Source organism: Carassius carassius, chromosome 13 (genome assembly GCF_963082965.1).
Source record: "Carassius carassius chromosome 13, fCarCar2.1, whole genome shotgun sequence".
NCBI lineage: Eukaryota > Metazoa > Chordata > Actinopteri > Cypriniformes > Cyprinidae > Carassius > Carassius carassius.
Genome location: NC_081767.1, coordinates 28,762,573 through 28,777,994, shown reverse-complemented (window position 1 = coordinate 28,777,994; position 15,422 = coordinate 28,762,573). Strand labels below are relative to the sequence as shown.

General features: G+C 35.2%; 1 protein-coding gene across 4 annotated transcripts in view; it reads right to left on the bottom strand.

Moving 5' to 3' along the window:
* LOC132156289 (tetraspanin-9-like) overlaps positions 1 to 15,422 on the bottom strand; it is a 205,548-nt gene that overhangs the window by 116,099 nt on the left and 74,027 nt on the right. For 3 of the 4 annotated variants that reach the window (XM_059565228.1, XM_059565227.1, XM_059565226.1), the window contains exon 2: positions 5,141 to 5,216. The exons of the other annotated variant lie outside the window; for it this stretch is intronic. Coding sequence is in view for 2 of the 3 variants with exons in the window: in XM_059565227.1 (XP_059421210.1) it covers positions 5,141 to 5,216 (76 nt within the window). In the remaining variant the exon portion in view is untranslated. The remainder of the gene's footprint in view (positions 1 to 5,140; positions 5,217 to 15,422) is intronic. 4 annotated transcript variants of the gene reach the window in all.

Here is a 15,422-nt window from a genome sequence, read left to right as displayed (position 1 = left end):
TTATATTGTGCAAGTGAATATTCATTTACATGTACATTTTTTTTTGAGTTTGGCATAAAATGTTGTAGGGGCATGCGTGGCCTCATCCTTTGTATAGGCAGGTAGTCTATGGACAGAAAATGTCCTCAGAGAAACCACTAAATTTAGAGTGTCTACCTTCTTAGTCAAGCCTGTCTTGGCAGGAGCAATTTAACACATTTTCTGACAGATGGTGCATCACTTTGAATCTATCAGGACATTTAGACGGTGATGACTCTGGACATGGCCAATGGCTCTCTATGTTGCCAACAAGATGGAATCAAGGAGAACACTAAGAGAGGGGAGGACATAGAGAGAAATAACATCAGTACAGCAGGAAGTCAATTCTGACAATCTAGTGCTTTCATTCTTCCATCTCCTCCATCACTGGGCCAGTGGGGCTCAGTCCTGTACATCCACTCCATTGTACCACCAACCATCCACGTCATAATTATCCTGCTGGGTCTGGCCCGGCCATGTTCCAAAGCTAATTACATCTATTAAGAGCAAATTAAGCTCAGTAAGGAGGAGGTGGCAGGGAATTGAAAACCTATAATGGAAGGTATAAAAGAGTCATAGCTGACCACTCAAAACATAGTTGATATACTGCTTTTCATAAGTGCACTAGGGGGGTTTTATCACTTAACATTACTGACGTAATTTCTGAGCAGGCCTGAAATGAGCTTTTCCATCTCATGCATTTTAATGAAAAGGTTTAATTAACAGGCCTTTCAATCAATTTATTTGAAATATTAAAGTAAAAAAAGTCAGATTTAATAAAAGGAGGATTAATCAAGTTCAAACAAATAAACTATTAACCTGGAGATCTTATATACGTAAAAATAAGCATGCGTAAAAGCAAACAGAGGCCGATTTCAATTTCTTTCTCTTTGTGGGTGAGATATAGTAGTCCACACTGAAAAAAAAGTAATTCATTTATTAAGATTTCAAATATTTTGACTAGGTCTCAGGCTTTTCTACCCCAAACAGACAATATAATTAAAATTGTCTGGCCATTTGTTCTTGGTAAAACCATTCAACAAATTTCCAGATTTCACCAAGTCAGTCCACATGTGTGAAAAATCAAAGCTGACAGAAGAAACCTAATAAGACAAATCAAGCCCATGAGTGACACATACAGACTAATAAATTTCCAAATCAGGGCTCATCAACCAGTGACCCTGTGGATCAAATCCTGCCAGTTACAAATATTTTGAAGGCCCTTCAATGAATTGCTGCACTGCCCAATACATCAAAGTGCTTCAAGTGCAAATCTAAAAGGCAAGTTCAAAAGCACTAAGCAGACATCAATTAGCGGACCAGAATGTTTGAGCTACCTCAATATGTGTCTCATCCGATCGGATATTTTTATGCAAATGATGTAGATGCAGACAAATCTTCAGAGATGGAAAAGCAATGACAAAAAGCAGCAACACACATGCTTGCACAAACACACAAGGGTTTATTCAGAAAAGCGCTCATAAAAACTGATGCATTTGCTAATGCACCTGCAACATTCGTCCTGACCATGTTTGTAATTGAAAATAGCAGATCATTTCAGTAATCGTCTTGTTAACTTGTTAACTGATGCTTGAAATCATTGTTCTTCCATTGTTAACCATGGTGACCTGCAAAGAAACGCGTGCAGCCATCATTGCGTTGCATAAAAAGGGCTTCACAGGCAAGGATATTGTGGCTACTAAGATTGCACCTAAATCAACAATTTATAGGATCATCAAGAACTTCAAGGAAAGAGGTTCAGGATCGTCTCCTAAAGAGGATTCAGCGGGATCGGAGTGACACCAGTGCAGAGCTTGCTCAGGAATGGCAGCAGGCAGGTGTGAGCGCATCTGCACGCACAGTGAGGCGAAGACTTTTGGAATATGGCCTGGTGTCAAGAAGGGCAGCAAAGAAGCCACTTCTCTCCAAAAAAAACATCAGGGAGGACAGATTGATCTTCTGCAGAAAGTATAGTGAATGGACTGCTGAGGACTGGGGCAAAGTCATATTCTCCGATGAAGCCCCTTTCCGATTGTTTGGGGCATCTGGAAAAAGGCTTGTCCGGAGAAGAAAAGGTGAGCGCTACCATCAGTCCTGTGTCATGCCAACAGTAAAGCATCCTGACACCATTCATGTCTGGGGTTGCTTCTCATCCAAGGGAGTGGGCTCATTCACAATTCTGCCCAAAAACACAGCCATGAATAAAGAATGGTACCAAAACACCCTTCAACAGCAACTTCTTCCAACAATCCAACAACAGTTTGGTGAAGAACAATGCATTTTCCAGCACGATGGAGCACCGTGCCATGAGGCAAAAGTGATAACTAAGTGGCTCGCGGACCAGAATATTGAAATTTTGGGTCCATGGCCTGGAAACTCCCCAGATCTTAATCCCATTGAGAACTTGTGGTCAATCCTCAAGAGGCAGGTGGACAAACAAAAACCCACTAATTCTGACAAACTCCAACAAGTGATAATGAAAGAATGGGTTGCTATCAGTCAGGATTTGGCCCAGAAGTTGTTTGAGAGCATGCCCAGTCGAATTGCAGAGGTCCTGAAAAAGAAGGGCCAACACTGCAAATACTGACTCTTTGCATAAATGTCATGTAATTGTCGATAAAAGCCTTTGAAACGTATGAAGTGCTTGTAATTATATTTCAGTACATCACAGAAACAACTGAAACAGAGATCTAAAAGCAGTTTAGCAGCAAACTTTTTGAAAACTAATATTTATGTAATTCTCAAAACTTTTGGCCACGACTGTACAATGCTGATGACCGTTGACATGCGTCATCTCAGCCAGTGAAAAGAGTCCAATGATGTTTAGCTTCACTCATAAATAACGCTGGTTTGTTTATTGACAAGTGCCACAGAAGAGCTCTTTCTCAACAATAAGCTTCAACATGATGTGAAAGCAAGCAGAGTGGTCTCAGATGACCCCACAGACCTGTCATCAAACTGGAGAACAAAAACAGGGAGGTGGGTGTAATGCTCTGTGAATAGCTCATTTAGCGATGTCTCTATACCTTACACATGGTGGAAAAATTATGCTGACCTTTTCTAGGCAGACGAAAATCCCTAACCAAAAAAATGCATGCTTGCAACCTCAAAGCAGAAGACTGAGGCATGAAGACCTCAAAGATGTGGGCATCCTTTTCAAGTGGCAGTACAAAAAGGGCATAAATCAATTCCACAAGCATTCAGCCTCTTGAAATCCCATTCAATTTTAACTGAATTCCTCATAGCTTTGTCCATACAAAATACTGAGGGAAGGAGCTAGCATCTCCCACCCGTACACTTGATGCAAAACAGTGATGACTGATTTTAAATTGATTCTTGAGGCAAAAGGGCTCTGACTTGTCTGTGGAAATATGAAATGACAGTTTACCATGATTGGACAAGCGGTTCACTCAATCAGTCTTTTTGCCTCACATCAAGCCTTTAAACGTGTCACATAATGTTCACTACTTCAACAACGAAACCCTTTTACAGTGAGGTGAACATCTTTTGGTTTCATTTCAAACCTGTTTCTCCATCTCCTCTGCTATTATAGCAAAATATAACCATAATATTATTGAATTAAACTAAACCATTACATATCGGCCATGCAATTCAATCATTTTATGAGGTTATATCTGCTGCTACAAGACATTCACACATCATTCCACAACATGTAATGTCATTTCCTTGATTTAAAAATACTTAGCATATGGCAGACACAGTTGGAACAAATGGTGAATACAATTTTTTTTTCATTTAAATAAAATTGTAAATAAATAAGCCAGAGAAGTGGAAAAATACACAGTGAGTTTGTGTTTTGTACAAACCCTCCATATGTAACAGCACTGAAGTTTTCAGTTATTCATTATCTGTTTTTCTCTGAAGGACTACCATCCAGTGTACAAACACATCATAAACATGCAAATCATATGCATCGTTTTCATGCACTGAGTACTGATGCAACAGAAATAATGCCTCTTTAAAGGTGACGTTTGTAATCTGTGCCACTTGCAAATATAACAACTGTTTTCAAGTAAGATGGTCTGCCATTGTTCAGACTTCCCTGGATGACACTCAATATTTTAGAATAATTTGATCACTAAATTCTACAAATGAATCAAGCTTTCCAGAAATTTGAACAATATTTTTAAATGATTAATTTTTTTTTTAATTTACATATTAATGTATTTATATTTACATTATGCTCTGTTGAAAATAACTATGTTCTGGGTCCCAGAGATTTAATAATAGATGTAAAATAAGCATTATATATAACTTATATCATAATCTAAAAAATAATATAATTTCTCTTTTTTTTCCTTCACATAAGTCATCAAAAAATATATAATTTCATCTGACCTACCCAAAGCTAATTTAATTTGGTTACTGAATTTAGTTTATAAATCACATCAAATTATTAAGTCATCAAGTAATGTTTTTGTTAGTTTGTTTTTTACCTGTATTTTTAGTTTTATAAAAAAAAACACATCACCTTTTAAACTGAGGACATGGCACCTTCCAGGTACAAATTAACCAAAATAACACTCATGTACCAAAAGAGAACAGGAACTGCTGGAGAGTAAAGCTGACAGACGGTTATTCTGTTCTTTTTTTTTTTCAGAGGAACAACACTATTAATCTGTTCTGTCAGTGACCTTGCAAGACAAACACAAAAAGCACATGGACCAACAATCCAACAAACATGCTCCTTGGTCAAAACAAACACACACACACACACACAGTGAGAAGGGGCTGACGCACTGCTGAGCGTGAGCATCTGTGTTCTGTTGACGGAGAGCTGTAAATCGTGGTGGAGCACAGTGGCACATGGAAAGAAAGAAAGAGTAATGAAAGATCAGACCATTCCTCTACAGCGGCAAAAATGAAAGCCAACAAACGGCGGCAGATTCATCCATCTCCAGATCACCTCATGAGTTAACCTGACTTCACCCCACATGTACAGGGAGGGGAAGTTAAGACTCCAGAGAGGAGGGGGATGAGAGCCAAGGAATTGAGGAAGGAAACTGCAATGTCAGGTCTGCAGAGATTCCAGGAAGGGCTAAAACTTGAATTAAATAGCTTATTACAGAAGAAAATATAAGCATTGAAGTCTTTAATTTACCTGTCAAAGGAGTCTTCAGTAAACGTACAGAGTTCTTCACCCTCTTATTCACACGTCTCAATTCAACCAGCTGCTGCTATATATAAAAAAAAAAAAAAAAAAAAAAAAAAAAAAAAAAAAGCAATGAAGGGAATATCAACTGGAGCTCTGTTTAATGATTTTTGTGATTATTTCTCATAGATTGATTATAATGTGCGCAGGTAAAAGTGTGATTAAATAAAATGATAACCAAAGCGAAGCTCATTATGTCACATTACAATGTAAACAGAAATTGAACCAAGTTTAATATACAGCTAAAATGTTTTTATTTATTAACTGCTAATTAATTAACTGGATTTTTGCTAATGTAAATGTAATTCAACTTTTTTGTTTTAATTTTTTTTTTTATTGTTGCCGTTACTTTACCGAGCTTTTAGAACAGACAATAAAATTACATTTACATTTACATTTATTCACTTAGCTGACGCTTTTATCCAAAGCGACTTACAATTGCCACATATGTCAGAGGTCACACACCTCTGGAGCAACTAGGGGTTAAGTGTCTTGCTCAGGGACACATTGGTGTCTCACAGTGGATTCGAACCCGGGTCTCTCACGCCAAAGACATGTGTCTTATCCACTGCGCTAGCACCACCCCAAAAATGGAGTAAAGGCACAATTAAACTACTTTTTTTAAAAACAGATGAAGTAGCATTGTAACTGTATACCAGGATGTACATTTTTATCTATTTTTATATAGTTTGATCAGGGTATTTCTGTGATTTGCTTTACTTTTGAAACATACGGTGCAAATAGCAAGTAAGACGGAGCTTACTCAAATAAGCACTAAACTAAACTAATATAAAATAATGAATTTTCCAAACAGAATTGTTGCAATACATACATGTGACATTGCCTTTAAATTGGTGAAAACAAGGCATCTTATAAGACAGCATAATTATGGTTCCTAGCTTCTGGAAAAACATTTCTTGTCAGAATATGAACGTGTATGATGCCTTAGAAACAGAAACTGTGCCATTTTACTGCAACTTTCTCTCTTTGTATTTACATGCATGTTTGCTTTTGAGTCGCTGTTGCAGTGGTCTTGTGTGGAAAAAAAAATAAAGACAAAAACACTAAAAAAAAAAACAATTCACTAACAATGATCAGTCCTGCCACCATTCAAGGGGAACATTGCTGGAAAGCCACAACTGATAAACAGTCACCACACAGCAGACAAATGCACACCTATATCCCATGATTAAGACTTCAGTATTATTACATCAGAATCACATAACCTCCCACTCACAGACACAGCACCTGGGAAAACCACTGTGGCTGTCTTCAGAAAAACTGATTCAAGGAATAATATCACATTTGACATAATGCTATTTGTGAGATTGCTGTGTAATGAAACAAACAATGTCCTCCTCCAGTTTCATGTGAATTAATCATCCTAGATCACTCGAAGAGCGATTAGGCTGCAGGTGAGTGAAGCAACTATTTAATACTCACTTATTAAAACCCAAAATGGAGCATTTAATGAGTGAGGCCTTTAACTAATGGCCACTCTGAAATAACGAAATGTGTAAGTAATGAAATACTCCAGTGCGGGTTAAAAGCTACATGTAGTGTTGTAAATCGAATGGGAGCACGGGGTCTTTTCAGGATCAGTGGTGAGTTAATAGGTCCTCGAGTGGGTGGATGAGTGTGTGAATAATCTGTGATGGCCTTGACAAAGCCCTGTGGACACAAATCCACTCTCTAAAAAGAATAACAAGCACCACTGGAGGCTATTCCAAAAGGGTAAACCAAAAGTTTAGGTGTGAAAGCACTGATCCAGAAACACAAATACATGCATGCAAAAATAAATAAATAAAATCATACACACACACACACACACACACACACACACACACACACACACACACACATATTTATACATATATATATACATACATATATATATATATATATATATATACACACATATTATCAAGCCTGCATTTATTTGATCAAAAATACAGAATTTTTTTTTAATATTTTGAAATATTACAATTTAAAATAATTGTTTTTAAATTTATTATACTTTAAATTATCATTTATTTCTGTGATGCAAAGCTGAATTTTTAGGATCATTATCACATGATAGAAATCATTCTAATATGATGATTCATTATCAAAGTTGGAAACAGTTCTGCTGCTTAATATTTTTTCAGAACATGTGATACTTTTTTAGGATACTTTGATGAATAAAAAGTAAAAAATAAAAATAAAAGAAGCTATGATTTTAAAATATAAATATTTTGTAAAACAATATACACTACTGGTCAATAATTTGGGGTCAGTAATTTTTTTTTTCTTTAAATAAAATCAATACTTTTATTCAGCAAGGATGTGTTAAATTGATAAAAAGTGATAGTAAAGAAAATATATTATTAGAATATATATTATTAGAATTGTTTATTTTTATTTTGAATAAATGCTGTTCTTTTTAACCTTTTATTCATCAAATATATTAGACAGCAGAACTGTTTCCAACACTCATAATAAATCAGAAGTATTAGAATGATTTCTAAATGATCATGTGATAGACTGGATGTTACATGTGACACTGAAGGCTGGAGTAATGATACTGAAAATTCAGCTTTGCATCACAGGAATAAAATTATAATTTTTTTAAGTATATTCAAATAGAAAACTATTATTTTAAGTTGTAATAATATTTCACAATATTACAGTTTTTTCTGTATTTTTGATCAAATAAATGCAGGCTTGATGAGCAGAAGAAACTTCTTTCAAAAACATTAAAAATAGTAATGTTTCCAAACTTTTGGTCTGTACTGTACATATATACACACACATATACATATATATACACGCATATACATATACACACACACACACACACACACACACACACACACACATACACACATATATATTAATATATTAATATATATACACACATATATATATATATACATACATATATATATATATATATATATATATATATATATATATATATATATATATATACACATACATACATACATACATACACATATATATATATATACACATATATATACATATATATATATGTATATTAGTGCTGTCAATCGATTAAAAACTTAGATTAATCACACATTTTTTCTGTGATTAATCGCAATTAATCGCAATAAAAAAATAAATGTTTTTGTACGTTTTTAATATATTTTTTAATGTAATAATTTCACAGTTAATCAAATTAATGTAGAAACAACATAAAGACAGTATATTTTAAATACTTTTTATGAATGAAGGCCAGTATTACTGATATTAATACAGCTACTGATTTATTTTTATTTTTTTTACATTTATTATTAGGCTTCAAAAATATAACAGTTTTTAATTTAAGTAAACTTAAAACAATGCTAACATAAACCCATAATAAATGTCATGTTTACTCCTGCCCTTCCTGTCTTAACAGTTAGGAAATATACAGAAATTTAATAAAGTTATCAAAGTTATATGCAGTCTGCACTGCATAAACTATAAATTAAATAGTTAATCCTTATTAAAGCTACAAAAGTTATTTAGTCAAGAGCAGCGAGTCATTTTCTCTGTTCCCTTTGTTCTTTAACTTTACTGACAGGAAGCTTTATTGGCTGCTGTCCCTTTAAGAGCAGACAGACACGCGGATCTCACCATTTATATACTGTCTATGGATCTCGCCTCATTCTCTCACAACTCTTTTTGTTCATTTTAGACTTTATATAAATCATTTAAGATTGCTCTTATGAGGATAATCGACAAAACTGGCACTTTGGGATGTTTATTGTTAGTTTAAGCGCTTAAGAGAACTGGATTCTGGCGCCCTGTCTATGCATTGTGTGTGTGTGTGTAGGTGTGTATGTGTCACATAAGGGCATTCACAGACAGCGCATTCTCTTTTGTCTTGCCGTGCTTGAAATGTTTAAAAGCATTTAAATGAATAAGAGCGTGATCATATAATGTAAAGCTAGCCAACGGATGGCAGAAAATACGGATGCTGCGCTAATTGCGTTAAATATTTTGACACGTTAAACCAGACAAAAATTAATCGCATGCGTTAACGCGTTAACAGCACTAATATATATATATATATATATATATATATATATATATATATATATATATATATATATATATATATATATATATATATATATATATATATATATATATATACACACACACATACACATATATAATTTTTTTTTAAAATGTAAGTCTGGGGAGATATCATTTACTCTGACATTTAAAGAAAAGAAAAAACTGCACAAAAATGCTTTATCTCTCAGTCACAGATAATCCAAAAATATGAATCTTTCCTACATCTTTTCCGACAAATATTCTGCATGTTTTCTAGAATAATGGACTGACACAGCTCACATACGGACACATCTTACCCTACACAGAAAAGCCACACACACAGCTTATTTGCTCAGTAATGGCGACCTGAGCTTTCAAATTAATCAAAGCCCAAATGGTCTTACGATCAGAATAAATTATGCTTGTTTATAAATCAAATGTTGTGTTGACACAAACTTTCATTTATTTAATTGTGTGCCAAATGGCACTTCAATGCCTGCAGTCAGAGGGCATATAATCACTTAATGGAAAGTTATTAGTGTTGCAGCCTGGCTAAATGACCTAAGAAAAATCAATTTTGTTATTTTCTTTAAAAGCTTTAAGCATATCTTTTTAAGCTTGCATCACAGACTTTTGAGTGGACTAAAGTTATCAAGACGCAAACAGCATACCAATAGCAGGACTAGGTGTCTACAATGTAGCACAGAGGCCCAAATCTGCGGTAAGTCTAAATCAGAGGAATGTCTTTATAGCCCTGCAGTAACCCAGCGTGCACTTTTAAATGGTAGTTTTATAACCTCACCATCCTCCAGATTAAACCATACAGTTACTAAGACTGGTGGGTGACATTGTTAACTTCATGTGACAAATAATTACTCTACATTCTCTAAAACTCAAGGGTCAAGCAGAGGGTCTATAAAAAAGAAATTGAATTACGTATGAAGAAACTATTCTGAATATTATTTTGCTCAGAGGTTGTATATATGATTTAACGTGCAACATGAAAAAGCCACATGTTAACTTTACTAGAACCATTTAAGAGACTCTACATTTCAGCATTTCAATCTGGAGAAATAGTATGAATATCAAAATATCACAAACGTACCTATACATACATTTCACTGCAGTTTCCAGGTGAAATGAATACTAGAGCCAGTAAAAATCTTTTAAAACTAATTATGATTACAGGGAAATACTATCAATAAAAAGGTTTTTTTTTTGCGTGGTTCTGTTCACAATACACAATTAACATACACTTCCATCAATGGTAGTTCCTATAGTGCTGTTTCCCAAAAATAGAGTTCCTAGAACTATTCCTAGTTCCTGCCTACCATTCCTAGTTCCTGCGGTGTGAACATGCCAAAAAGTGGGTACTTCCACCAATAGGTCTAGGAACTATGAAAAGGTTCCTCTGGTGCACAAAATGTTCACCTTTTGAAAAAAGTTCCACCCCAGTGACAGCTTTTGTACCTTATTTCTGAAAGTGTCCTATCCTTTGCCCTTGATCACACCACTGCAGTCATGACAATACCTGACAAGCTTCTATTCAGATCTCAATAAAACCAAAACTCTTATATACACTTCCAGGGACACGTGAAGCACCAAAATCAACTGCCAAATGCTCACCCATCTACAAACAAACAGCCAGAGCTTTATTGCCTTTACAAAGACATCAAGGTTATGGTGTGTGTGATTTACAGTGGGCCTCCTTGCTTGTATAATGACATGTCTGTGAGGCACTGCGCTTTACATTTAAGCCTTCACCATTTGAGACTAAATACATTTTAAAAGTGCTTCTTTGCCCTCTATGTGGTCTACCACCATAAAAACAGACTATTTATCAGCAGCAGGACTGAAAAAAAGTGCTTTCTGATGCAAAAAATTTGTTTGTTTTTTTTCCTAGTACTGAGCATCAATTTAAATTCACATTTTATTGTTGAATAAAAAGGCTGAGGAGGACAATTACCCTTTCCATTTTCTGGATGTGCTTATTTTTGTTTCTTCACAATAGGTCTTTGAGATCAGCACAACAGAAATGTCTATGTACTGAGGCAGCCGGCCGTTGAGTGGATAAAGTAAATATAAAAGGTAGATCTTCGAATATAAATAGAAAAAAATAAAAAATAATAAAAAAATCCTCCTCCAATCACAGTGCAATGATTTCTCACCTCCCTGTGAATTAGTAGCCCGATTAGGGAGCAAATCCTGCCTGTCAGCTACAGATGATAACGTAGCTTCAACTTTAATGTCATAACACAACTAATCCTCTTTGACGCAGATCACCAGCAGACAAAAGCAGCTCTTGGCGGACTGATGTGCCTATCTCCTTTCTGCTCTTTCTCTCCCTTTCTCCACCTTCACACTGTTCCAAGTGAAGTCTTCACCCACACCCTGACATCTCCACTGCTGATGCTGTCAATGCCTGTTCATTATTAGAATTACAGACAGATAAGACGATAGAACGTTAGATAGAACAACAGAATGATAGATAAAAAGATGACAACGTAAAACAGAACGATAGAACGAAAGATAGAATGACAGGCGGGACAATACAATAACAAAGAATGACAGACAGAACAACAGAATGATGAAAGACCGAACAATCAATAGATAGAACAGAATGATATCTAGAAAAAAAACGTAAGAATGAGAAAATTATCAAATGACATGGACAAATATAAAGAAAATAACAGAGCGATAGAAGAACAGAATGCATAAATTATAAAAGATAGAATGATCACTCTATATCTATCAATCATCATTTGGTTGCCTTGTCATTATCTCATTCTACCTGTCAGTCGTCTGTCTGTTGTTCAGTCGGTCTGTCATTCTCTTTCTGTCTATTGAATGTTATACTGTATCTTTCTTTTGGCCCTTTCATCATTCAGTCATTCTATCTACCATTCTGTCAAACGATTAAAAAAAACAGAATGGCAGAATGACCGATAGAATGATTGATAGATACAACGGCAGAACAATTGACAAACATATGAAAAATGACAGAATGATAGAACATCAGAACCCCAAAGACAGAAGACTCAAACTATTGACAGAACGATAGGACAGAATGACAGGACAATAGAATTTTAGAAAAAGTTAGAATGATAAAATGATAAAGATAGAAAAATAGAACATTCGAAATGCAGAAAAAATAGAATGAATTAGAATTAAACTACAGAATGATACTACTGACAGAAACAATGATAGAACAATGACAGAACAACACAATGAAATAGAAATGACAGACAGAATGGCATATCATCAGAAAGACAGCAGAACAACAGAAAAATAGTCAGGTATACAAAAGATGCGAATGGGGTTGTTTAATGATCAGCATGCTGTGAAGGTACTGTAACTGCACCAGGCTTCACTTTCCATGAGGGTACATCTTCCAGTGCTTTGCTCATGGACCCAGTAAACAGGCCACCTCAACTCTGTGCAAGTCTGAAACTCTCACAGAGGGCACATCAAAAAGGAGATGCCATTACTGCTCATTTCACCATAAAGCAATAGCCTAAAACCTCCACTGATCATGGCTCTTAGCTGCACTTAGAGAGGATTTCAGAAATGTCTGCCTAAAACAATACAAATGTCCTCCATGACTTTTTGGCTTTCTTGTTTCTCTGTCTCTCCCTCTATTTAGCTCTGTTGGTTTTATTAGAGCTCACTTTTCATATCTTTTTGCACCATTGCCATTTTCTTTCTTTCACTTTCTCTCTTTTCTTTAAGCCCCACATCAATGGGATAAGCTGTCAAAATAGAACCAATTATTGCCTAAAGATCAAGTGTGCAATTTAGAGATTGGATGGAAAAAACTAAACGCTACAAAATAATCACTCCCAAGAGGTGAAAAGACAATGCAGACCTTAATCATAGAATTTCAAAATACCCCTTTAACCCAGTGAACCTGATCATTCACTATGGCATCGAAGTGTTTCTTTCCCTATAGTTTCTTGCTTTGATTAACCAGCACTGGTAAATGGCAATGCAGCAGTGCAGGTTTTTGCACCAGGTAGTTATAGGAACGCCCAGAAACATATTTTCCTCTAGGGCTATTTTCCTGGTTGCATTCATAATGCCAGTAGAAACTCTGAAAGTATGTAAATCAATGTCAGGAACTGGAGGATGGTTGATGGAGAAGTGCCTGGACTTCGGCATCAGTCCATCTATGACTGTTGGAGTATGTAAACCATGTTTACACAGCTTTTTAAAAACTGTGAGTCCCAGTGCTCCATATGGCATGTGTTTGGCTGATCAACACATACGTATATATCACTAGTAGTTAGACCCTACTCTGAAGTAATCCCACCCAAAGGTGTTTCTATAACTAAAATCATTCCCAGTTCCTTCGGTGCGATCATGTCAAAAAGTGGCTACTTCCGCCAGTGTTTATAGGAAAAATAAAAACAGTCCTCTTGGGCAAAACCTCCTAATGTGTGATGACAAACATTGTACAGAAGTCATGCTGCACCATGTGCATGCAAAATAATGTGATAATTGATAATTAAATTTAGGATTAAATCTCATCAATGTGCTGTGAATTAATCTCTATAAAATGCAAAGTGTGCTCTAGACTATAAGGTCACAAACTTAATTTCATGAATCATATCAAGGTTAAATGAGAGACTTTGTCAATGTTAGAATAAACATTAATTGTCCATTAAAAGCCGTTCATTGCTGGTTATTATGGAGAGACTTTCCTTTATATATTTTTACATAAAAGAGATTTATACATGCGTGAATACGGTTAAATCAATGGTTAGGATGCAGTACAGTACATGCAGTATGTACTATTGATAATAAACAAACCTTTTTTATTAAGTAATTAATTTAAAAAAATAAATGTAGTTTATTTTTTTCCCCAGCAAAACACAAAAGCATTCAAATTATTTTTTTTCATTCACTGAAAGTCAGTGGGGTCCAATGCTCTCTGAACCCTTAAAGTCCAACAAGATTTGGATCAACAAGAAACATGAGAGTAAATGATGAAAACGTTCAATTTTTGGTGAAATGTGTTCATGGACGGTCTAACACTCACTGCACAAAACAATGTCAAGAGCTGGCAAAATTTTAAAATGCAACACAATCTGTAGGTTTGCAAGTGTTGCAAAGGTTCTTTATTTGTGCACTAGGGAACTGGGTTTCTACACTGAGCCTTTCAAAGGATGATCTAGTTGCTGCGTTGCCAAAGCTTGTGAGGTTCATCTCAACACATATTAAAAAAACTTTCAAGAGTTTCATCTGAGGCTGTTAGTAGAAAAGCAAACAAGATATCCTCAGGCACAATTGTAGTATAGCAGTATATAAATACAGGAATATTGATTTCAGATTTACCCACCTCTAAACATCATGTAAAACCATTAAGCACTAAATTATATTGGTTATAGCCATTTCTTATCAGACAGAAACAGGTCTTCATAAAGGACGCTGCTTATCGCCTCAGAAAACCGAATACTTCATAGGTAATTCCAATCTTAGGACGTTTCTGTAATCTAGATAAAATGATATTTAAAATGATAATCACAAATGAATATGATTAGCCACAAGGTGCTACATTGTCTGGTAATCTAGACAATCATTTACACCTGAATAATCATAATGAGAAACTTTAACAGCCATTGAATTAAAAATTCACAAGGAAAAGGAGAATTAACATTGTACCTGATCAAGCCATTAAGCCCTACCATGTCCGGCCTTTTTCAACCTAATTTGCATTCATACACTTATTCACTAATAAAATACTTGCAATTTGTGGTTGATCACTGTACACATTGTCAAATGGCCCGTTCCTCTCAAAGTGTGTGGTTATTCTCCAAAGTGAATCACTAATCCACACTGTATGTAATTTAAGAAATCATCCCATCCCATCCATATACTGATTAGCATCTTTTTAAATAACCAATCTTCTAATAAATTAAGTTAAATCCAGTCAAATGCACGTATGTTAAAGTGCCCCTATTATGGATTTTTGAAAATTACCTTTCATGCAGTGTGTAACACAGCTCTAAGTGAATAAAAACATACTGCAGAGTTTTAAATCTGAAAGTGCACCGTGTATAAAGTTATTGTCTCTTAAAAGAAAGAGTCAACTCTGAATCATTGAAAATAGTCTTTTTTAAAACTCCAAATTCCAAGCCATTTCATGCTGACATTAACATGAAACATTAGCATACTGCCCGCTCAC